Here is a 25,851-nt window from a genome sequence, read left to right on the forward strand (position 1 = left end):
AAAATGATGACGATTGAAGGTGATAATCCCCTGAATGCAGTAGCAAGAGCACGTTAATGCTGAATGAGTGAGATGAGACTTCCTGGTTAATGCAGCACTCCGTCGCTGAGCCAATCAGCACACAGGAACTTAACTGCGTGCTCTGATTGGGTAGCTTCTCAGCCATCCGCCAATAGCATCTCTTATATGAAATCAACTGGGCAAACCAACTGAGGAAGCAAATACCAGAAGTAAAAAGACGCATTGTCTGCAGAAACCCACGAAGCAGTGAAAAATCCGCATTATATATTTAGATATACTTACATATAAAATCCGCGAAGTCGTGAATCCGCGAAAAGTGAACCGCGAAGTAGCGAGGGATTACTGTAATCAAGAAATTTGACTAGCTCTTGCTCAATTGAAATCAATGCCAGACTATTCAGGCGTTCGTGGCTCATGGAGCTTCGCAAGAAATTTTTGATAAGCTTGAGTTTTGAAAAACTCCTCTCCACCGAAGATACCGTTATAGGCACAGTCAATGCTATTCTGTTATCTTCGACTAATGGAAGTTCAGTCCTGGTGCTAGTGCTGCTGCTGCTGCTGCTAGAGCTAACCGTTTTTGTTAGGAAGCGTTGCAAAGCGCTATTTTGGGGAGCGAAGAATTCATCTTCCGCTGCTTTTTCTTTACGTTTTTGAGCACCTGATTTATATTTCTTTGGCGGTGGAACTGAAGACATTTGGAATACAATAATTTCAAACTGTGGAAATTCGGCAAGGCCTAACTACTATCTGCAAGACGTTCTTTCTAACAACATGGAAATATATTGATATGAAGGAAAGTGATGGCTTTACGAAGAGAATGCATGCTCTGTCGAGAATGCAGTGCGGCGGAGTGGCCCTGACTGAAGCGTAAGTGGCCACCTACTGAGGACAGAGGCACAGATGAGCCGTGGAGGCGGCAACAGGTGTGCAGGCCTGAGTGAAGAGTAATGAAGATTGGAGTGCCGAGTGGCGATGTCCACGTGGAGTAATTAGGTGATGGAACATGTTGCCCGTGAATTATATATATAAAAAAATTAGTAATAGAGGTTGGAGTGAAGAAGTCTGTTGCTCCATTGGGCCCGCATCACAGGAAAAAAAAAAAAACCTTGGGCACAGTGGGCCCCCTCCAGCTGTGGGCCCGTAGCGGTTGCTTCCTTCGCTTCGCCCTAAAGCCGGCTCTGAGCCTGGCAGCAAGCCTGCCGCATAATCTTGGGAAACTGGCAGCCACAGCATGCAGCAACAGACGTTTTATGTTGATTTCTGTGTGAAACCATTGCTTTTCAGAAACTGTGTTTTTTGGAAAAATGTTTCAACCCTCAAAGAGTTAAGACGACGGTTAGAATGAAAACCTGTGTTCACTGCGGCCCACCAGGACTGGAGTTGGACACCCCTGGACTATGAGAAGCCTCCTGAACCCACACAATCGTTTTTTTTTTTAAAAAGGCAAGAAAGCAAGAAATTTCCACAGATATGAAATGTCTGGTGGGGATAAAAAAAACAAATTGAGTGCAAGGTAACAAAATGTTAAAAAATACTGAGGGGGTCTTCAAGACTTTCTGAATCCATCATATGATGGTTAACCAAACATTGTACTGGGAAGCCAATCACGTTCCCAACATTCACCCACCCAACATTTGACCCACCTAACCCAGTTTGAAGATACAGCTGTATCTTTGAAATTCTTGTTTGACCCCCTGAGTCCACCCCACTCCCCGAAAGACGACATCAACACACTTACATCTGGGTTGCCCGTTTTCACACGTGAGGTGGCCATTAAATCTTCTTTCTGGGCGACAACCGAGCATTCGAATCTGCTCCAGACAGCATTGGTGATGGTAGCAACACCTAGAAGTGACATTTGAACAACAACAACAACAAAGATTTCAGGTGCAGTACATCATACGTCTTGGGGGACCGCGCTTACTTTTGGATCTGATACCACTGCACAACAAACGTTTTTGCTTCTTGAACACTGTTGGGTGTTTCTTATAGATTTTTGGGTGCTGATCATGAATATCACATCACAATGTACCCATCACATACCACTTTCAGTTTTGTCCTGATTTGTTCTTCTGTTTGTATCCAAACATTTTCGCTCCCGTAAGTGACTTATCAACAACGGTTTGAAAAGAATGAATGAATCAATGGACAAAGATTGTCTAATACACAGCACTAGGAAAAATGGCAATGGGTGCAAGTGCATGCTGGTTAAATAAACTGCCATCTCCATTCTTGGTACTGGCGTCAGTGTGTACACAAGTGTGCCCTACAATGGCTTGGCCACAGGGTTGATTCCTACCAGTTCTGCTGGGATCTGTCCCACTCCTCCATGACTCTGAATCACTCAGATCATTTCAGAATGATTTGTGCAGAATTCAAAAGTTTGTTTCTTATGACTGAAAACAATCCTTACATACATCAGTGCCAATTACGGCAAAAGCAAATGGGAATTTTGCAAAATGACTGCACACATGTGAACACGAGAAAACCAAAACACCAACTGACTGTACCTGTCCAGTTCATCCACCGGGCGGCCTCGGCCTTCCTGTCCACAGTAGCAGCCGTACATCTCGAATTCGTGAGGGCATCGGTCAGTTAGGCAGTGCAGCATCTCCCCGAGCCTTGGCATTTCGTATTTCATTCGGCCATTGGTGCCGTATTGGTAGAAGGTGCTGCTGGTGCATTCTAAAAGGCACAAAACCAAAACAGATAAGAAGGAGAACGTTATCATTAATATTATTATTATTACAAATGTTAGTGATGTGCCATCTGTTGGAAAGACAAATTCTATGCACTTTGTAACTGAATGCATTGCAAAATACATTTACTATCTATCTATCTATCTATCTATCTATCTATCTATCTATCTATCTATCTATCTATCTATCTATCTATCTATCTATCTATCTATCTATCTATCTATCTATCTATCTATCTATCTATCATATAGTGCCATTCACATCTATCTGTTTATCTATTTATCATATAGTGCCTTTCACATCCATCCATCTGTCATATAGTGCCTTTCAAATCTATCTATCTATCATATAGTGCCATTCACATCTATCTATCCATTTATCTACTTATCATATAGTGCCTTTCACATCTATCCATCTATCATATAGTGCCTTTCAAATCTATCTATCTATTTATTATATAGTGCCTTTCACATCTATCCATCTATTGTATAGTGCCTTTCATATCTATCTATCTATCTATCTATCTATCTATCTATCTATCTATCTATCTATCTATCTATCATATAGTGCCTTTCAAATCTATCTATCTATCTATCTATCTATCTATCTATCTATCTATCTATCTATCTATCTATCTATCTATCTATCTATCTATCTATCTATCATATAGTGCCATTCACATCTATCTATCTGCTTATCTACTTATCATATAGTGCCTTTCACATCTATCCATCTATTATATAGTGCCTTTCAAATCTATCTATCTATCTATCTATCTATCTATCTATCTATCTATCTATCTATCTATCTATCTATCTATCTATCTATCATATAGTGCCTTTCACATCTATCCATCTATTATATAGTGCCTTTCAAATCTATCTATCTATCATATAGTGCCTTTCAAATCTATCTATCTATCTATCTATCTATCTATCTATCTATCTATCTATCTATCTATCTATCTATCTATCTATCTATCTATCATATAGTGCCTTTCATATCTATCTGTGACTGTGACAAGGTGGCCCTCAGTCCGAAACACTTTGACAACCATTATTCTAGACAATGACATCCTTCTGTTCATGAGCAGAGCTTACCTTCAACTTCACTGCCTAGCGGCAAATCAATCAAAGTTTCACCTCCTAAAATGGGGAGCATGAAGAAAGGCACTGTTTTTGATTCTGGCTTGTCATGTCCTAAAAAAAAAATTGAGCATGAAAGAAAGACAAAAGAATAAATATAAATAAATAAATTTTATATGTATAGAAAATAGTGACATGAAGATTTAGGTGTCCATTTTAAATACACAAATATTTCCTTGTTTTAGTGGCTGAGCACCCAACAATATTCCTTTTTATTTAATGCAATGCCACAAATGTGAAGACATTGCTGGAGCACATTGTACAAATAATTCTGTAAAAATACAACACATTAACGGTATATTTTCACAGTAAAAAACTCATTCTCTTAAATTAGTATTTCCTTGCGCTATTGCCAGGTCCGCTGCTTTCAATAAATACCCTTCTCCACTTCTTGTGGTCTAAGACGTCTTCCAGGTTGACATCGATTTGTTGCATATCCTCTTTGATCCTGTCAAGCCAGCACTTTTTGGACCTCCCGTAAGGTCGCTTGCTGCCAGGGCTGAAATCTTAGGGATATCTGGGCGATTGCTCCTTCTCCACTGCGGAGTACATATCCATACCGTTTCAAGTGGGCCTCTTGCATCTCATAATCAACACTACACCAATCATTTTCCTAACATCCACGTTAATGAGATGGTCCCATCGCGTGAGGCCGAGTGACCATCAAACCATTTTCATTTCCATCGTGTGGAGTGCTTGTTCTTGTTGCGCAATCGTCCGCCCAGCATTCAACTCCATAGAGGGCCACAGGTCAGACAGTGGTCTTGTACACTTTTTCACTTTGACAAAGTTAGGCATTCGTCAGTCACACAGGACTTCTGGAACTTACTACCACTTGAGCTAAACTGCGGTGACGTATGTTCAGTCATCAGGAGAGCTGTCGCTGTCTGTGCTTACACGGGAGCCCAGGTACTTGAACTCAGTGGTTTTGTTCAGCTGTTGACCATCCACATGGATGTTCCTGACCATCTGCGGGCGACTTTTGAGGCATTCTGTCTTTCTGATGTTAGGTTGTAGGCCATTTTCCGATATTTCCATTTTTGAGTCAGCTACTCAAGAATAGATCATGTTTCTTCTCTGATCATGATGTCGTCTATGTACGGTAGTGTCGATGGGATCGGTGTTTGGATGTCTGCTTTGGTTTGTTTAATACTGGATTGTTTTTTTTTTATATATATATATATATATATATATATATAATATATATATTGTCACACACGTGCGCATGGGAGGCAGCTAAAGGGCTTGAGTGAGGGCAATTCTGAATCAGACCGAAATGTAACAGAGGGCACTGAATCTTTTTCTCCCTCTCCTGCAGACCATTCATGGGAGATTCCACCTGGCCCTCTTGACGTCACTTCCGGGTCTGAGCCTATGGAAGAAGACCTTCATGAGCCTGACACCTTTGACCTCACTTCTTGTCTTCCCCTTTAAAAGCCTCCACCTTTTCCCTATTCCCTCAGTTTTATTTTGGACTCGGTTTTGTGCACAGCAGTGCTATCAATTTGCAGCCAGGAAACCAAATACACGGGTGGCTGTCCCAAACCTTGCTATGGCTCTTTGTGGCTTTTGTGACAATATATATATATATATATATATATATATATAATATATATATCCATCCATCTATCCATCCATCCATTTTCCAACCCGCTGAATCGAACACAGGGTCACGGGGGTCTGCTGGAGCCAATCCCAGCCAACACAGGGCACAAGGCAGGAACCAATCCCGGGCAGGGTGCCAACCCACCACAGGACACACACAAACACACCCACACACCAAGCACACACTAGGGCCAATTTAGAATCGCCAAACCACCTAACCTGCATATATATATATATATATATATATATATATATATATATATATATATATATATATATATATATATATATATATATATAATATTGTGAAGGATTACCAGCTTTTTACTCCGGCCCTCACCCCCAGGCTGCCAGGAGGAGCTCTCCCAGCAGCGTGGATGTGCCCCGAGTTCCAGCAGGGCCTCATGGACTATGTAGTGTTTATACACAGCCCTGCTGGATACCTTGGGGGCCACTGGGAGTCGCTGTAAGGGGGGTCATGGGCTCTTATGTGCCCTATAACCCGGGAGTACGTCACGGTCACATGACAGGAAGGAACGACGTGCTCCTGGGGTGAAGAAAAGGACTGTTTACCCTGACCCGGAAGGGAAAAGGAACTGTGGACTGATTGGACAGAAACACTTCCGGGTCAGGGGATATAAAAAGACGATGGGAAATCCCAGACGTTGAGCTGAGCTGGGTGGAAGGGTGGCAACGCGTCTGGGAGTGGAGGATTGAGTATTGTTATTTGATTATTGATTTATTATTGAGTATTGTGGAGAGGAGGGTGCTTTGTGCAAATTTATTATTATTATTATTAATAATAAACTATTATTTGGACTTTTATCTGGTGTCTGACGTCTAGTCTGAGGGTTCAAGGGGTCATGGAGACCCTAAACTGTCACAATATATATATATATATGTCTATACAAGGGGTGTCCAAAAAGTTTTCTGCACCTTTATATTTTTGCTGGAAATGGCGAAGGCAGCAGGAGTACTACTTGGGCATTAAAAAGTTTGTACGATGCTGGGAAAAGTGCATCGCAAATGAAGCTGACTATATATGAGGTGATGCAATTTGTTTTTGAAATTCCTAATAAACAGAGTAAAAAAAAGTGCAGAAATTTTTGAATGTCCCCTGTATGTGTATATATATATTGTTTGTGGTTTGTTGTATTTAATGTATAGTTGGCATAAGCGGAACTGTGGTGGGATTGTTGTTTTCATTTATTATCATTAATACATTCTTTATTTGCTGTTTTATTTCCCGGCTTCTTGTCTCTGTTTGTGAGTGCATGAGGGTCGGGCCAAGACTGGGAATCTCCACTAAAAAAAATAAAATAAATTACCGTCACTTCGATGGTGTGAATTTAGCAGCACTGGACCGCTACAACTGTATAACAGTAAAATGTGAAAACCTCCAGGGAAAGGGGAGGGGGGTGGGGGAATACTTTTTATGGGCATTCTACGTTCATTTGAAATGTGGGAGGAAGACAAAGGAGAAACGTACGGGCAAGACAAGAACCAGAATGCTGAATTTTTGAGGCAGCAGCAGCATTAGCCTGTGTGCTGCTCTACATCAGTGATTACCTATTCAGAATTAAAAAATTAAATATGAAAAAATTAACTTTATTATAATTATTTATTGATTTACCTTCTGTTTCTGACTCTAGAGAGGTGTCAGTTGTTTTCGGGATCTGCAATATTGTCACATGAGGCTTTCTACTGGAAGGAGCCATTTCAGGACCTGCCGGAAATCCACATATTCTGTCGTTATTGTTATTGATCTTAATATCCAGTACAACATGACTGTTTACTCCAACACAATTATTTTTATACAGAACTAAACTTGGAAATAGAAAGGAAATGAATAACTAAACAGAATTAATATCCTGGTATTTTTTTTTCTGACAAAGACAAAGGTCATCAAACGTCAGAATTGCGCCGGATCGCGTTGTAACAATCGCTCAAAATGTGTGCAATCGCTACACTTCACCACCCACGATGTTCAGAGGATATATTAGCACTAAAAAATATTTGGTCCTCATGCCATCTTCCCCTGTATCTGCACCCGCCAATACTTGACAGAAAGGTTAGTTAAATAAGCAGGTGTATTATAATTCAGGGTACAGTATTTATGCATTTATGTGAGATGTGACTGGGTGTCGTTCGTAATCCCATTTTCCCCAAATGCCCTTCCTTCCTCACCTCCCTACCCTCAGTGGCCAAATCTGAATTCCCGGTATGAAACACACATGAAACAAAAGGAGAGAAATTAAACACAGTCTGTGTGAAACAGCAATGAATCATGTCGTACACATGTATGTTTATAATTGACACCTTATGAATGAGTCTTAGATAGATAGATAGATGAAAGGCACTATCTATCTATCTATCTATCTATCTATCTATCTATCTATCTATAGTACCTTCACATCTATCTATCTATCTATCTATCTATCTATCTATCTATCTATCTATCTATCTATCTATCTATCTATCTATCTATCTATCTATCTATCTATCTACAGTATTATATAGTGCCTTTCAATCTATCTATCTATCTATCTATCTATCTATCTATCTATCTATCTATCTATCTATCTATCTATCTATCTATCTATCTATCTATCTACAGTATTATATAGTGCCTTTCACTCTATCTATCTATCTATCTATCTATCTATCTATCTATCTATCTATCTATCTATCTATCTATCTATCTATCTATCTATCTATCTATAGTATTATATAGTGCCTTTCACTCTATCTATCTATCTATCTATCTATCTATCTATCTATCTATCTATCTATCTATCTATCTATCTATCTATCTATCTATCTATCTATCTATCTATCATATAGTACCTTCACATCTATCTATCTATCTATCTATCTATCTATCTATCTATCTATCTATCTATCTATCTATCTATCTATCTATCTATCTATCTATCTATCTATCGTATTATATAGTGCCTTTCACTCTATCTATCTATCTATCTATCTATCTATCTATCTATCTATCTATCTATCTATCTATCTATCTATCTATCTATCTATCTATCATATAGTACCTTCACATCTATCTATCTATCTATCTATCTATCTATCTATCTATCTATCTATCTATCTATCTATCTATCTATCATATAGTACCTTCACATCTATCTATCTATCTATCTATCTATCTATCTATCTATCTATCTATCTATCTATCTATCTATCTATCTACAGTATTATATAGTGCCTTTCACTCTATCTATCTATCTATCTACAGTATTATATAGTGCCTTTCTATCTATCTATCTATCTATCTATCTATCTATCTATCTATCTATCTATCTATCTATCTATCTATCTATCTATCTATCTAATAATAATTTTCAAATGTATGTTTCTATCTGGGTGGCACGGTGGCACAGTGGGTAGCACTGCTGCCTTGCAGTAAGGAGACCCTGGGTTCACTTCCCGGGTCCTCCCTGCGTGGAGTTTGCATGTTCTCCCCGTGTCTGCCTGGATGCTCCGGTTTCCTCCCACAGTCCAAAGACATGCAGGTTAGATGCATTGGCGATTCTAAATTGTTCCAGTGTGTGCTTGGTGGGTGTGTGTGCCCTGCGGTGGGCTGGTGCCCTGCCTGGGGTTTGTTTCCTGCCTTGCATGCCGTGCTTGCTGGGATTGGCTCCAGCAGAACCCCGTGACCCTGTAGTTAGGATATAGCGGTTTGGATAATGGATGGATGTTTCTAACTATTAATTATATAGTGTTTTTCACATTCATGTTCATATCCCATCTCTCTGTCTACTTTCTATCTATGATGTTGTGTCTTTCAAATTTATCTGATAGTGCCGTTTATATGTCTATCTGTCTTTGTGCAACAATTCCCTTCTAGGAGTTTTTGAAACACATCTTCAGCACTGTTTACTTAGCTATTTCTTTAGACCAACTTGGACTGCGCTCTTTTCCTTTTCTAATGTACTGCTTTGTTTTTTCCGTCCATCTTAAGTCTTACAGAAAATTCAAATCCACACTACGCGTACCTTCCGTTTTCGATTCTTGAGAAGTATCAGGTGACTCGGTAGTCATTCCTGTTGATTCTTCAACCACTTCCAGGGAAGCATCAGTTGGTAGTAACTGAGATGTTTGTGGTGTAGATGGCAGGACAGGGGACTCTGAGGATCGAAACACAATAAAGGTGGTCACATGCTGCATATTTTAAAAATATTTTCACATTATTGTGTTTTCTCTATAGAAAAAAATCGTATTGTTTCACCTCAGTAGAAGATACTGAAAACTTTTTAAAGGTATCAGGAGATGAAGTGAGGTCAAAAATACATGTTGGGTAAACACCAGAGAGACAAACTGATTTTTGGACAACTCAAACAAAAACATCAACAACTGTAAGAACAGAATAGAAATTAGATAACAAATAACAGAATATACTGAATAATAGAATAGAAATCTATTATTAAATAAGCAATAACACATTTTGACAACCTTTTTGTCTGGTCATGCTAATAATGTTAAAATTACCGTGGCAACAGCAGACACAAATGCCAGGTAAAAATTCAAAATGGCGTCACGGGAAGAGGTTTCTCAGGATTAGGGTAGGGGATAGAGCTTTTACAGCACGCTCAGGAACACTTAGTTCCCAATTTAAAATCCTAAATATATTTCGTTTATTCAACCCTCCCACAATTATACTGAAAACCCAAAATAATTTAAATTTAAAAATGTCAAAATATTCATCCATCCATCCATCCATTTTCCAACCCGCAGGGTCACGGGGGTCTGCTGGAGCCAATCCCAGCCAACACAGGGCACAAGGCAGGAACTAATCCCGGCCAGGGTGCCAACCCACCACAGATGTCAAAATATTATTTAACATTATTAATAAATAATATCTAATAAAATCATAAAATTAATAAATAATCCATAAATAGTAGTCCCTAAAAATGTAGTTAATAAATAATACATAATTAATACTCCCTAAAAGTTAATAAATAGTGATCCCAATAATTTAATACATAATAATTCCTAATCGGTAATCTCAAATTCCCCCAATTAATTTTATTTTTCATTTAATCCCAATGGATACCAAGTAATTAAAGCACTTATCCAATTGTTCTCTGTTTTTAATCTCTTTGCTTTGTTCCAGTCTGACTGCTGCTGTAGACCAAACATTACAGGTTTATGACCTTCTAGTGCAAAATATCTTTCAATTTTTGTTCCTCCTGTATGCAGTAATTAAGTGGTATTTTTAAAATGGAATATGAATGCTTTGCCTTTCTAAAAAGTGAGAGCACAAAACACTCAAAGTGATTGGAAAAAGAAGATAATACCCAACTGGAATTTCTTGAGTTCAATTACACCAGTTGAGTCAAACAGAAGTGCAAAAAGAAGGCAGAAATCACTAAAAAAAATGCACCAATCGTGACACTAGCTACACAGGAAGCCACACCCAGCACCGCCCTCAACGTTACTTAGCAACCACCCTTTCCTATTAGTTGATCCCTTCAGAAGAGACTCAGGACACGCACTCTACAAGCGCCACGGAACTTCAGGTTTCTTTTCTGTCTCTGATGCATCTTTAGGATTGCAGCAGCCAAGGTTGCCATCATAATTGACAAAGTGGGGGTCCTACTACCAGTACCCCTCTTGTACTTGGAATGGACTCTCTTGTTGTGTCGGTAGGTCTTACCATCCATCTGTCGCGGCTGGAGTATGATTTGACGTGGGGATGGGGGGGTGTCCATCGGTTTGGGACGAAGGCTCAAAGTAATCTGGTTTGGCGTAACTTGTATTATTACCTCGCGCAGTTGGTGGATGAGCCCAGCCCAATTCTTGAATAGCCGGAGCTCGTTCAGCCACTGCTTAGAATGTGGCACTCTGTGTGGACGGACAAATTGGGTCGGAGTGAGGTGGTGTGTCACCACATTCACACAGTCGACCCTGTCCCGGTTCGGCACAGAGCCTACAGAGTGTCACCTCTCAAGAGAGGAATAATCAAGGAGTGGGTTGACCAGATGTTGGCGGATGGGGTCGTCGAGCCTTCCACCTCGCCGTGGGCTAGCCCTGCGGTACTTGTTCAAAACGCCTACGGGACATACCGATTCTGTGTGGACTATTGGGAGCTGAACAAGAAGACCTTGGATGATGCTTTACCCTATGCCCCTCATTCATGACATCTTGGAGTCTATGCATGGGGCAGCGGTGTTCAGCTCCCTAGATTTGAAGTCCGGGTATTGGCAGGTGAGGATGGGGAAGAGTAGCATGGAGAAGACCGCTGTCATCACCCCGGAGGGGTTGTTCCAATTTCGGGTGATGTCCTTTGGACTTAAAAATGCTGGGGCATTGGACCGCTACACTCTACTGGGTCAACATAATGTCTACATTATGTAAAAAGTAGCCATAAAAGCTTATGTTGTTGTTCTGAGCCCAAGTGGCCATTTGTTTTGGTTGACCTCAAGACACTATTTATCTTGGACCCTCTTACTTAACTCTTTTAGGGCGGATGTCGACTTTTGTCGACAGGAGGGGTTGAGGGTGAATGTCGACAAAAGTCGACATCCAGGGATAGAGGGCGACAATCAGCTGTTAATGGCGACAAAACTCACTGTCACGTCGCAGGTATTCCCTCTGTGCTTGGAGGAATGCTAGACTCGTTGACTCGGCAACTAATTCTTGCGTGTGCGTGAGTTGCGAAATGTAAACAATGGCAAGATGGCATCGACATGTGACAAGGGAGCGAAGCGAGTGCAGAAAAGAAAACACTCGGCAGACGATGTTTTGCGCATTATCGCGGAGTCGGACTCTGATTTTACAGAATCGGATTTTATTGACAGTGATCAGGAGATCGAACAAGAGAGTGAGAAGCCGGCATCAGCTGATCGGACACCAGCCGATGCCGCGCCAGCTGAACGCATTCGCGCAGCCGATGCATCTACGGCAAGGTTCGCGTGGGAGGAATACCCAGACATTGATCCGTGGGCTACCGGACTTCACAACACGACATGGCTTGCTGTTGGACACGACAGATCACCCGCTGCTGAACTACTTCAGGCTGCTCTCTCCTGATGCTGCTTTTCAGCTACTGGCAGACAAGACAAACAGGTAGGCAGAGAAATTTTTTGAATCGCGGGCTGCGCTTGCATCGCATTCTCGTTTTTCAAAGTGGAAACTCACAACAAAAGACGAGATGAAGCGCGCTGTGGCATTACAGATAGAGATGGGACAGAACTGGTGATATAACTTCAGAGAGCATTGGTCCAGACGTGCTTTGTCCCCTGGTGGCTTTGGACAGGTTATGCAGCGTGATGATAGGTACGTGATGCTGCAAAGTTTTATTCAGAAAACTTGGTGGCAGTGGCATGGCATGATGGCAAACGGGTGACTTGTCTCTCTACAGTACACACTAACAAAATATGTGAGAAAGTGCAGCGACAGACAATTGAAAAGTAGGCACCAAAGCAACACGTATTGTAAGGAGTGCAATGTGGCAATGACTGAAATTGGCTGCTTTGAGCGAGATCAGACTTTGCTGTGTAAAATGTATGTGATATGTATGTGAAATCATAGAGTATGCAGGCTCATACAACATGCAAGACAGTAACATTTGTCAAAAGGAAATATTTTTTGTTCATTTCAATTGCTTTGTGTTCTTTTTTTAAAAAAAGTTAGTTTTTGGAAAAATATTCAGCCCTGGGAGAAAAGAAACAAAAAAAAAATTAGCCCTAAAAGAGTTAAATGGGACCGCCCGGTTGGTGTCCCAACTTTTTTTGGTTGTCAGTCCCGTTTTTCCTGCACCTGACCACATTATGCAAACAAAAAGAATCAAAAATGACATGGAAAAGGAATCTGAGCCCCCTGCCTGGAAGAGAAACCCTGACTGAAATGTCACAAGGAGCAAATAAGGAAGAAGAAAGGACCACTGAGATGAAACTCATAACAGCAAAATGAAAAAGAGGAAAATCCACTGGAAAGGCACCCCAGTCTCAAACCTGAGACTCAAGCAAGGTGATGGGGTGCCCCTCTGAGTTAGACTGCAGTCAAAAAATAAAATCTATAAAAAAAAAATTTAAGTTAAATGATTTTATTTACTTTAGTTATATATGCACTAAAAAGGAAAAATATTTTTTTCTTTAACGTCAATTTTTGTGGTTGTATGTGACTAAATAAAATCGTGTGACGCACATAAATTAATCAATTCAAACAATTTTTGAAACTTGTTTAGCATGGTGGGGAATTACAATGTTGCTGTTTTTTTATGATATTAGGGGGCTTTGCCCCCTACCTGGCCTGCGCTACGCACCAGCCACTTCGCATCTCTGCTGTTTGCGTTGTGAAGAGAGGGGCTGAACACACCCCAGGGAGCGTCCGAAACCCCCTCTTAAACGGTGATACAATGGGAAACAAATAGTTTGTTTATTTTTACCTCCTCTTTGCTCGATCAGCTGCTGGCTTACTGTTGCTGCCGTGTCATGTGATCTGCATCTCACGTGGCGCACTTCTGTCATATCACCTCTGTCCACATATTCCGTCTCTTTTCGCTTTTACCTTCACATCAATATCACATTGAATTTTGATTCCATGTTTGGAATTACATCGTGACAACGCAAAGAATAACTGCCCGTGAGTGAATATCGTTTCTTTCTCTCTACAAGGAATGTGTCAGACAATAGCATTCACACAAATGAGAACTGATAGAACCGTGATAGAACCGTGTGTGTGCTTGAAATTTTCTCTCGTGGGATTTCACTTTTTTTTTGTTCATTATTTCGTCTTATACAGTTTCTCATATTAGGAATTAGTTAGTTTTCGCATACCCCTTGGGGTTAGAGCGCAGGGTCAGCCATTGTACAGCGACCCCTGGAGCAATTACAGGTTAAGGGTCTTGCTCAAGAGCCCAGCAGAGTAGGATCTCTTTTGGCAGTGACAAGGATTCGAACCGGCAACTTTCTGGATACTATGGTCTCTTTCACCAAACAACAAATCTTTTCATTCTCATGGATACGCCTCTTCATTGGAAAGAAACACGACTTTTCCCTGATGGCAATACAAATTGGACGATCTACACGTCTCTGACTTAAACTTTAAAGCCAAACAATATCTACATACTTCTGTCATATCACCTCTGTCCATATATTCAATCTCTTTTCGCTTTTACCTTTTCGTCACTATCGCATTGAATTTTGATTTCCGCGTTTGGAATTCCATCGTGACAATACAACGTTTAACTGCCCGTGAGTGAATATCGTTTCTTTCTCTCTACAAGAAATGTGTCTGACAATAGCATTCACACAAATGAGAGATGATTGAACCATGTGCGTGATTATGTGAGCAGGACTTTTCCAAACCTCTTTGCATAAAGTCTTATCTTGCAGGGCTTGAAATTTTCTCTCACGGGATTTCACTTTCACCAAACAACAAATCTTTTAATTCTCGTGGATACGCCACTTCATTGGAAAGGAAACATTACTTTTTTTTTCGCTGATGGCAACACAAATTAGATGATCTACAAGTCTCTGACTTAAAGTTTAAATCCGAACAATATATTCAGTCTCTTTTCGCTGTTCCGTTATTTCACCAAGTAATAATTTCCTTTTGTTTGCGCTAATGCGATCTTTACTATCATTTTGTTGAGACTTTCGAATTTTCGTACTTCCATTATCTCTAATCTGCTCTGCATGTGTATCGCGCCAACGTTTTTGAATTCTATACAACGTTCTACTTTGTCATCTACTCTTGGCTTTTATTTCCGGCCCCGGGCGTGGACTCATCTCGTGGGATGTATAAGTGTCTCTCTGAAAATGTCTCGTCTCATCTCATTCCAACCTTCCAAGATTTTTTTTTATATTTTTTACTTTTTAGTTTGAGTACTTTGCAAATGATTTTTCTTTAAACATTTTTCATGATCAGGAAGTTTCTTTAAAAGTACAGTCATATGAAATCAAAATCAATCAAATTTTGCATATAAGTATTAGGTACAAAACGTATATTTCTATCAACTTTTGGGCTATTTCCACTAACTGGAAGTGGTACTTTACCTTTTATTCATGTAGCTGGAGAGTCTGATTTATTCAACTTATGGATGGATGGATGGATATATTATTAATTTGATTTGATTTCTTGTTGATGTACAGTCATATGAAAAACTTTGTGAACCTCTCTCAGCCTGCATAATAACTGACTCTCCTTTCAACAACAAAGATAACAGTGGTCTGTCTTTCATTTCCTAGGAACATCTGAGTACTGCGGTGTTTTCCGAACAAAGATTTTTAGTGACGCAGTATTTAGTTGTATGAAATTAAATCAAATGTGAAAAACTGGCTGTGCACAAATGTGGGTCCCCTTGTCATTGTGCTGATTTGAATGTCTGTCACTGCTCAATGCTGATTGGTTGGTTGATGAGCTCGTTAAGCCTTGAACTTCATAGACAGGTGTGTCCAATCATGAGATATAAAGGTATTTAAGGTGGTCAATTACAAGTTGTGCTTCCTTCCCTTTGACTCTCCTCTGAAGAGTGACAGCATGGGATCCTCAAAGCAACTCTCCAAAGATCAGAAAACAAAGATTGTTGAGTCTCCTGGTTTAGGGGAAGGCTACAAAAAGCCATCTCAGAGGTTTAAACTGAAAGGAATAGAATCAGGAAATGGAAGGCCACAGGCACAGTTGCTGTTAAACCCAGCAGGTCTGGCAGGCCAAGAAAAATACAGGAGCGGCATATGAGCAGGATTGTGAGAATGGTGACAGACAACCCACAGATTACCTCCAAAGACCTGCAAGAACATCTTGCTGCAGATGGTGTATCTGTACATCATTCTACAGTACAATTCAGCGCAATTGGCAGAAAGAACATCTGTATGGCAGGGTGATGAGAAAGAAGCCCTTTCTGCACTCACGCCACAAACAGAGTCGCTTGTTGTGTGCCAATGCTCATTTAGACAAGCCAGACTCATTTTGGAACAAAGTGCTTTGGACTGATGAAACACAAATTGAGTTATTTGGTCAGAACAAAAAGCGCTTTCCATGGCGGAAGAAGAACACCGCATTCCAAGAAAAACACCTGCTACCTACTGTCACATTTGGTGGAGGTTCCATCATGCTGTGGGGCTGTGTGGCCAGTTCAGGGACTGGGGCCCTTGTTAAAGTTGAGGGTCGGATGAATTCAACTCAATATCAACAAATTCTTCAGGATAATGTTCAAGCATCAGTCACAAAGTTGAAGTTACGCAGGGGTTGGATATTCCAACAAGACAATGACCCAAAACACAGTTGGAAATCTACAAAGGCATTCATGCAGAAGGAGAAGTACAATGTTCTGGAATGGCCGTCACAGTCCCCTGACTTGAATATCATTGAAAATCTATGGGATGATTTGAAGCAGGCTGTCCATCAAATTGAACTGAACTGGAGAGATTTTGTATGAAGAATGGTCAACAAGACCTCCATACAGAATCAGACACTCATCAGAGGCTATAGGAGGACAGCGTCTAGAGGACAAAAGGAGGCTCAACTAAGTATTGATATCATATCTCTGTTGGGGTGCCCACATTTCAGCACCTGTCTAATTTTGTTATGATGCATATTACATATTTTCTGTTAATCCAATAAACTTAATGTCACTGCTGAAATCCTACTGTGTCCATAAGGCATGTCGTATATTAAAAGGAAGTTGCTACTTTGAAAGCTCAGCCAATGAGAAACAAAAATCCAAAGAATTTAGAGGGGTTCCCAAATTTTTTCATATGACTGTATTACGTAATATATCTTCTTTGCAGAATTATTTGAATAATAAAAAGAATTATATTTTGGTCTCTATTTTTCTGTTCAGGCTCTTATGGGATTAGCGTTTGGTCGCTGCAACAACAGAATGGCAAGCTTACGGTAATACGTCCTCACCGTGATCATCAAGGCTACTCTGCATGCGTATTTAACGACTCCACTCATTGGAAGATGGAAGTGGGGGGACAATCCGATGCGTCTCTCACTCGTAAGCTCCGATATCGTTCTATATTCTCTCTCTCCACCATTGTTGTGTGTGCATTAATTGGAGTCTCATAACCATTCATTTATTACGTAATTGCATCGGTTTTGACAGATTATTGTATTGTCGTCGATACCGATCACATATGCAAAATTTGAAGAAATTTGCTTCGCCAAAAGTGGGTTTAAAGTCAGTTGCAAGATTTGACACAGACAGACAGACAGAGGAATCAAGTGAAATAAAATCATTTAATGACGGCCCCCCCAGTTTTCCATGAATCAAACAAGTATAAGCACTTACCTGTAGATGAAGCCGGGCAAAAGGAACTATCTAAGTTTCTCAAGGATGCGTTATAAAACGAGCGGGAAAAACATTCGACTGCAGCGTTGTCACAAAGGCAGAACAAGTGCTCACAGTGATCTGATGGGTCTGAGGGAACAAAACAGACGTTCTCGTTATTAATGACTGGGGAGCCATGCACGGTTTGGAGAGACGTTTTCAATTCTGCATCTTTAAAATTCTCAACAGTTTTCCAGAATCAGAAAAATATATTTACATACACATACAAACCTTCTCATTCCCTCTTAATCACACGGGGTCAGGGCCCATTCTGGTAGCTCTGAGAACCAGTTGAGGAACAACCCTGGACAGGGTGGAAGGCAATCACAGGGCACAACAGTGTCAGATCCACACTGGGGTCCGTTTAGAATCAACAATTAAACCAGCCTAACTTATCCTTGGGATTCCAAATATCCATCCATCTTACTAACTGACTTATCCAGGGCAGGGTTGAGGGGCAAATGGAGCCTGATTCAGCAATCATGTGTCATGCCAGGCAGGAACAACATGTGGACAGGGTGCCAGTCCATCGCAGTTTGATCACAGGCAGACCCACACTGGGGTCAGTTTAGGACCACAGACTAACCTTAACATATATGCCTTTTTGTGGCGCAATTCCAACTCACAGGACCCTCATTGTTGAGAACCTGAGTGGCTGGACCAGGCAAAAGGGGGACGCCCATGTAACACCTGGCTGCGGCAGACAGAGGGTCATTTCCAGAGGGTGTGACTGGACCACGTGTTTGCCTGGAGGGTTGCCAACTGGAATCCCAAGCTGTTTCTTCGTGCGGTGGGTGCAGCAACACGCTGTACCAGCGCATGCTCCCCAACCTGTCCTGATATATGTCTTTGTGGATCCATCAGTCCATCCATCCTTCCAGCTATCCATCCATTCGTCTTCCTAACCTGCTTATCCAGGGAAACGTTGAGGGGCAGATGAAGTCTAATCCAACAATCATAGGATGTAAGGCAGGAACAACACCTGGACAGGACACCAGTCCATCACAAGGTGAACATACACTGGGGTCAGTTTAGATTGGCCAGTTAACCTAACCTAACTTGTCTTTGTGGATCCATTCATCCATCCATCATCTTCCTAATATACTTACCCAGGGCAGCTGGAGTCTATTTCAGCAATCACAGAATGCAAGGCAGGATCCAATCCAAATCATATTATGGGATATCATCTACTGTTAAATTCTGCCCCATACTTGTAATATTTTTTATTTTTTTATACTGTATTCAGGATTACTTGTGTTCTGTTCTGTGTATTGTGTTGTATTGACCCCCTTTCTTTTTGACACCCACTGCACACCCAACCTACCTGGAAAGGGGTCTCTCTTTGAACTTCCTTTCCTGAGGTTTCTTCCATTTTTTCCCTACAAGGGTTTTTTTTGGGAGTTTTTCCTTGTCTTCTTAGAGAGTCAAGGCTGGGGGGCTGTCAAGAGGCAGGGCCTGTTAAAGCCCATTGAGGCACTTCTTGTGTGATTTTGGGCTATACAAAAATAAATTGTGTTGTAACAGTACCAGGACAGGGTGCCAGTCCATCGCAGGTTATAGACATGCAGACCCACACTGGGTTCAGTTTAGAATCACCAGTTAAACTAGTCTAACTTGTCATTTGGGATCCATCTATCTATTCATCCATCCATCCATCTAATTAAACCACTTATCCTGGGTAGGATCAAGAGGCAGCAGGAGTCTATTACCGGACATCATAAGGTGCAAGGCAAGAAAAGCAGGACATAAGTCCATGGCAGGTTGAACACACACAGACACACTCTGGGGTCAGGTTAGAATGACCAATTAACCTAACATATCTTGTCCTATCCACCCATCCATCCATCCATCCATCCATTCAATCGTCTTTTTAACCCACTTATCCTGGGCAGTCAAGAGGCAGTTAGAGCCTATTCTAGTAATCAGAGGGTGCAAAGAAGATACAATACCTGGACAGGATGCCTGACCATCACAAGGTGAACACACAAAGACACACACTGGGGTCAGGCTAGAATGACCAATTAACCTAACATATCTTCTCTTCGTGGATCTATCCACCCATCCATCCATCATTTTCCTAATGTACTTATCCAGTGCAGCTGGAGTCTATTCCAACAATCATAGGGTGAAAGGCAGGAATAACACCAGGATAGGACCCCAGTCCATCTCTGGGTAAACACACACACACACACACACACTGAGATCAGTTTAGTACCACCAATTAACTTCAATTGTCTTTGAGGATACATCCATCCATCTTCCTACTCACTTATCCAGGGCTGGCTCAAGGGTCAGCTGGAGCCTATTCCAGCAATCATAGAGTGCAAGTCAGGAAAAACACCTGGACAGGGAACAAGTCCATAGCAGGGTGAACACACACAGGCTCACACTGCGGTTCAAGTTAGAAAGACCAATGAAACTAACCTAACTTGTCTTACTTGTCTTTGTGGATCTACCCATCCATCCATCCATCCATCCATCCATCCATCCATCCATCCATCCAATCGTCTTTTTAACCCAATTATCCTGGGCAGTCAAGGGGCAGTTAGAGCCTATTCTAGTAATCAGAGGGTGCAAAGAAGAAACAATACCTGGACAGGATGCCTGGCAATCACAAGGTGAACACACAAAGACACACACTGGGGTCAGGCTAGAATGACTAATTAACCTAACCTAACCTATCTTGTCTTTGTGGATCCATCTTCCTAAACCACTTATTCTGGGTAGTATCAAGAGGCAGCTGGAGTCTATTACTGAACATCATAAGGTGTAAGGCAAGAAAAACACCTGTAGAGGGCGTAAGTCTAAGGGAGGTTGAACACACACAGACACGCACAGACACACACTGGGGTCAGGCTAGAATGACCAATTAACCTAACATATCTTGTCTTCGTGGATCTATCCACCCATCCATCCATCATTTTCCTAATGTACTTATCCAGTGCAGCTGGAGTCTATTCCAACAATCATAGGGTGAAAGGTAGGAATAACACCAGGATAGGACCCCAGTCCATCTCTGGGTAAACACACACACACACACACTGAGATCAGTTTAGTACCACCAATTAACTTCAATTGTCTTTGAGGATACATCCATCCATCCATCCATCCATCCATCCATCTTCCTACTCACTTATCCAGGGCTGGCTCAAGGGGCAGCTGGAGCCTATTCCAGCAATCATAGAGTGCAAGGCAGGAAAAACACCTGGACAGGGAACAAGTCCATAGCAGGGTGAACACACACAGGCTCACACTGCGGTTCAAGTTAGAAAGACCAATGAAACTAACCTAACTTGTCTTACTTGTCTTTGTGGATCTACCCACCCATCCACCCATCCATCCATCCATCTATCCATCCATCCAATCGTCTTTTTAACCCAATTATCCTGGGCAGTCAAGTGGCAGTTAGAGCCTATTCTAGTAATCAGAGGGTGCAAAGAAGAAACAATACCTGGACAGGATGCCTGACCATCACAAGGTGAACACACACAAACATACACTGGGGTCAGGCTAGAATGACTAATTAACCTAACCTAACCTATCTTGTCTTTGTGGATCCATCTTCCTAAACCACTTATTCTGGGTAGTATCAAGAGGCAGCTGGAGTCTATTACTGGACATCATAAGGTGTAAGGCAAGAAAAACACCTGTAGAGGGCGTAAGTCTAAGGGAGGTTGAACATACACAGACACACACTGGGGTCAGGTTAGAAAGACCAATTAAACTAACCTAACTTGTCTTACTTGTTTTTGTGGATCCACCCATCCAATCATCTTTTTAACCCACTTATCCTGGGCAGAGTGAAGGGGAAGCTAGAGGATATTCTAGTAACCATAGGGTGCAAAGCAGGAACAACACCTGGACCCACACAGGTCAGGCTAGAATGACCAATTAACCTAACCTAACCTAACTTGACTTTGTGGATCTATCCACCCATCCATTCAATCATCTTCCTAGTTATCCAGGGCAGCTGGAGTCTATTCCAGCAATCATAGGGTGTAAGGCAGGAACAACGCCCGGGTAGGACCCCAGTCCATCTCTGGGTGAACATGCGCACATTCACACTGAGATCAGTTTAGTGCCTCCAATTAACCTAATTTGTCTCTGTGGATCCATCCATCCATCTTCCTACTCCACTTCTCCAGGGCTGGGTCAAAGGGCAGCTGGAACCTATGCCAGAAATCGTAGAGTGCAAGGCAGGAAAAACACCTGGACATACAGCAGCTTCAGAACAATCGCAGGGTGAGTACACTCTGACCCAGACTGGGGTCAGTTTAGAATGATCAGTTAAACTAGCCTAATTTGTCTTTGTAGATCCATCTATCCATCCATCCAATCCAATTATCAAGGGCAGGATGAAGGGGCTAACTGGAGTCTATTCTGGAAATCATAAGATGTAAGGTAAGAAAAGCACCTGGGCAGGGCCCCGGTCCATCACAGGGTGAACACACACAGGCCCACAATGGAGTTCAGGTCAGAAAGACCAATTAAACTATCCTAACTTGTCTTTGTGGATCCATCCACCCATCCATCCAATCATCTTCCTAATGTACTTATCCATGGCAGCTGGAGTCTATTCTTACAATCAAAGGGTGCAAGGCAGGAATAACAACTTTATAGGACCCCAGTCCATCTCTGGGTGAACACACACACACACACTGGAGTTCACGTTAGAAAGACCAATTAAACTAACCTAACTTGTCTTGCTTGTCTTTACTGGTCCATCCATCCATCCATCCATCCATCCATCCATCCATCCATCCATCCATCCATCCGTCCGTCCGTCCATCCATCCATCCATCCATCCATCCATCCATCCATCCATCCATCCATCCAATCATCTTTTTAACCCACTTATCCTGGGCAGTCAAGAGGCAGCTAGAGCCTATTCTAGTAATCAGAGGGTGCAAGGCAGAAACAACAAACGGACAGGACTATAGGTCATCACAAGGTGAACACACACAGACACACACTGGGGTCAGGCTAGAATGACCAATTAATTTAACCTAACTTGTCTTACTCGTCTTTGTGGATCTATCCATCCATCCATCCATCCATCCATCCATCCATCCATCCATCCATCCATCCAATCATCTTTTTAACCCACTTATCCTGAGCAGTCAAGGGGCAGCTAGAGCCAATTCTAGTAATCAGATCAACACCTGGACAGGACGCCAGGCCATCACAAGGTGAACACACACAGACACACACTGGGGTCAGTTTAGAATGACCAAATAAACTAACGTATCTTATCTTTGTGGATCCATCCATCCATCCATCCATCCTTGATGCCCTTGACCCTGTGCAGTTTGCATATCAGAAGAAGGTGGGAGCGAAGGATGCCATCATCTACTGTACATGCTACATCGATCCCTCTCCCACTTAGACAGAGGCAGTGGTGCTGTAAGAATTATGTTTCTAGACTTCTCTAGCGCCTTCAACACCATCCAACCTCTGCTCCTTAGGGACAAGCTGACAGAGATGGGAGTAGATTCATACCTAGTGGCATGGATCGTGGACTATCTTAAAGACAGACCTCAGTATGTGCGTCTTGGGAACTGCACGTCTGACATTGTGGTCAACAACACAGGAGCGCCACAGGGGACTGTACTTTCTCCGGTCCTGTTCAGCCTATATACATCGGACTTCCAATACAACTCGGAGTCCTGCCATGTGCAAAAGTTCACTGATGACACTGCTATCGTGGGCTGCATCAGGAATGGGCTGGAGGAGGAGTATAGGGACCTAATCAATGACTTTGTTAAATGGTGCGACTCAAACCACCTACACCTGAACACCAGCAAAACCAAGGAGCTGGTGGTGGATTTTAGGAGGCCCAGGCACCTCATGGACCCCGTGATCATCAGAGGTGACTGTGCAGAGGGTGCAGACCTATAAATACCTGGGAGTGCAGCTGGATGATAAATTAGACTGGACTACCAATACTGATGCTCTGTGCAAGAAAGGACAGAGCCGACTATACTTCCTTAGAAGGCTGGCATCCTTCAACATCTGCAATAAGATGCTGCAGATGTTCTATCAGACAGTTGTGGAGAGCGCCCTCTTCTATGCGGTGGTGTGCTGGGGAGGCAGCATTAAGAAGAAAGACACCTCACACATGGACAAACTGGTGAGGAAGGCAGGCTATATTGTTGGCTTGGAGCTGGACAGTTTGACATCTGTGGCAGAGCGACGGGCGCTCAGCAGGCTCCTATCAATTATGGAGAATCCACTGCATCCACTAAATAGTATCATCTCCAGACAGAGGAGCAGCTTCAGCGACAGACTGCTGTCACCGTCCTGCTCCACTGACAGACTGAGAAGATCGTTCCTCCCCCACACTATGTGACTCTTCAGTTCCACCCGGGTTGCGGGATTTAACGTTATACAAAGTTATTGTCTGTTTTACCTGCATTATTATCAATCTTTATTTTAATATTATTTATTGTATCAGTATGCTGCTGCTGGAGTATGTGAATTTCCCATTGGGATTAATAAAGTATCTATCTATCTATATCTATCTATCTATCTATCTATCTATCTATCTATCTATCTATCTATCTATCTATCTATCTATCTATCTATCTATCTATCTATCATATAGTGCCTTTCACATCTATCTATCTATCTATCTATCTATCTATCTATCTATCTATCTATCTATCTATCTATCTATCTATCTATCTATCTATCTATCTATCTATCTATCATATAGTGCCTTTCACATCTATCTATCTATCTATCTATCTATCTATCTATCTATCTATCTATCTATCTATCTATCTATCTATCTATCTATCTATCTATCTATCTATCTATCTATCTATCGTCTTCCTAATGTAATTATCCAGGGCAGATGGAGCCTGTTCCAGCAATCATAGGGTGCAAGGCAGGCACTAGTCTTTGTGGATCCATCTATTCGTCCATCCATCTTCCTAACCCACTTACCCGGGGCAGGATCAAGGGACAGCTGAAGTCTGTTCTGGAAATCTTAGGGTGTAAGGCAAGAAAAACACCAGGGCAGGGCACAAGTCCATCACTGGGTGAACACACACAGGCCCACACTGGGGGCAGTTTAAAGTTATCCATTAAACTAACCCTAACTCATCTTTGTGGATTTGTTGTGATAGGAAAACCCAGGCAGATTCCCCTTAAAGAACCACTGGATGTGAAGTTCAGTCCAGCGACGCTGAATCTAACTACTGTGCCACCCCTAAATTTGAGACTCAACTCGATTTCTGCCAGTTGGTAAGCGTAAAGCCGGGATGAACTGATGACGTTGTTTCCTTACCACAGCTGTAGTTGGTGGACAGGCAGCTTTCGTTAAAGTGAATGTTCAAAGGCTCCAATTTGCAATCTTTTTCGGCAGCATCCTTATAGCATCTGCGATGTTGAAAGCAACAGCTGTGGGAAAAGAAGGAATAAACCATTTTGAACAGCCTACTTACAAACAGTATGGTTTCTTTTAAAATCCTCTTTCACAGTTCATCTTAAATACGTAATGAATTTCAGCGCATGAGTCTCCTCCGAAAAACATCAACTGACTTCCAGGTAACACACCGGACAACATTTTGTTTTCAGGAGTTTGGCTTCCTGAAAAGATTTTGGTAATTACGATAGGTAATATCAAGTTAATTATAAATATCATTTCAGATTTACTGTATCACATAGGGAGAAACATGAAATTGACTTTTATTGACTTGAGCGTGTTTAATCGTTTAATGATGCTGACGCAATCGTATAAGTTCAGTTTTGCTGCTGATTTTCGTCTCTCGTTTCCGTTTCCATCAATGGTCAGCCAGAGTTCATGGACTCCACTTGCTCTGTTACTGCTTATCCATCATTCTAATGTTCTGGTGTAACTTCCCTTCCATGTTTGTCGCTGACTGCTGTGGCAGACGGTCGGGGCCCTTACCAGGCCGGGACATCCTGACCATGGAAGGACTAGGGGAGAGAGTATTTTCAAGGTCATTTTTCCCCCAGAACGACAAAAGGCAGATTCCCTTGGCTTTCAGCAGAACCACGAGTTATGAGCATGGAAGCTCAACCCTGCTGGGGCCTGTGGACACTGCCAGGG

General features: G+C 41.8%; 1 protein-coding gene across 1 annotated transcript in view; it reads right to left on the reverse strand.

The window, feature by feature from the left end:
• The window catches only part of LOC114642241 (otoconin-90), a 34,108-nt gene that overhangs the window by 4,239 nt on the left and 4,018 nt on the right, over positions 1 to 25,851 (reverse strand). The window contains exons 3-9 of the mRNA XM_051928804.1: positions 25,066 to 25,178; positions 24,723 to 24,764; positions 17,692 to 17,939; positions 9,490 to 9,655; positions 3,821 to 3,919; positions 2,532 to 2,706; positions 1,760 to 1,866 (exon numbers count right to left, since the gene is read on the reverse strand). Coding sequence (XP_051784764.1) covers positions 1,760 to 1,866; positions 2,532 to 2,706; positions 3,821 to 3,919; positions 9,490 to 9,655; positions 17,692 to 17,939; positions 24,723 to 24,764; positions 25,066 to 25,178 — 950 coding nt within the window. The remainder of the gene's footprint in view (positions 1 to 1,759; positions 1,867 to 2,531; positions 2,707 to 3,820; positions 3,920 to 9,489; positions 9,656 to 17,691; positions 17,940 to 24,722; positions 24,765 to 25,065; positions 25,179 to 25,851) is intronic.

The sequence above is a fragment of the Erpetoichthys calabaricus genome, chromosome 6 (genome assembly GCF_900747795.2).
Source record: "Erpetoichthys calabaricus chromosome 6, fErpCal1.3, whole genome shotgun sequence".
Taxonomy (NCBI): Eukaryota; Metazoa; Chordata; class Cladistia; order Polypteriformes; family Polypteridae; genus Erpetoichthys; species Erpetoichthys calabaricus.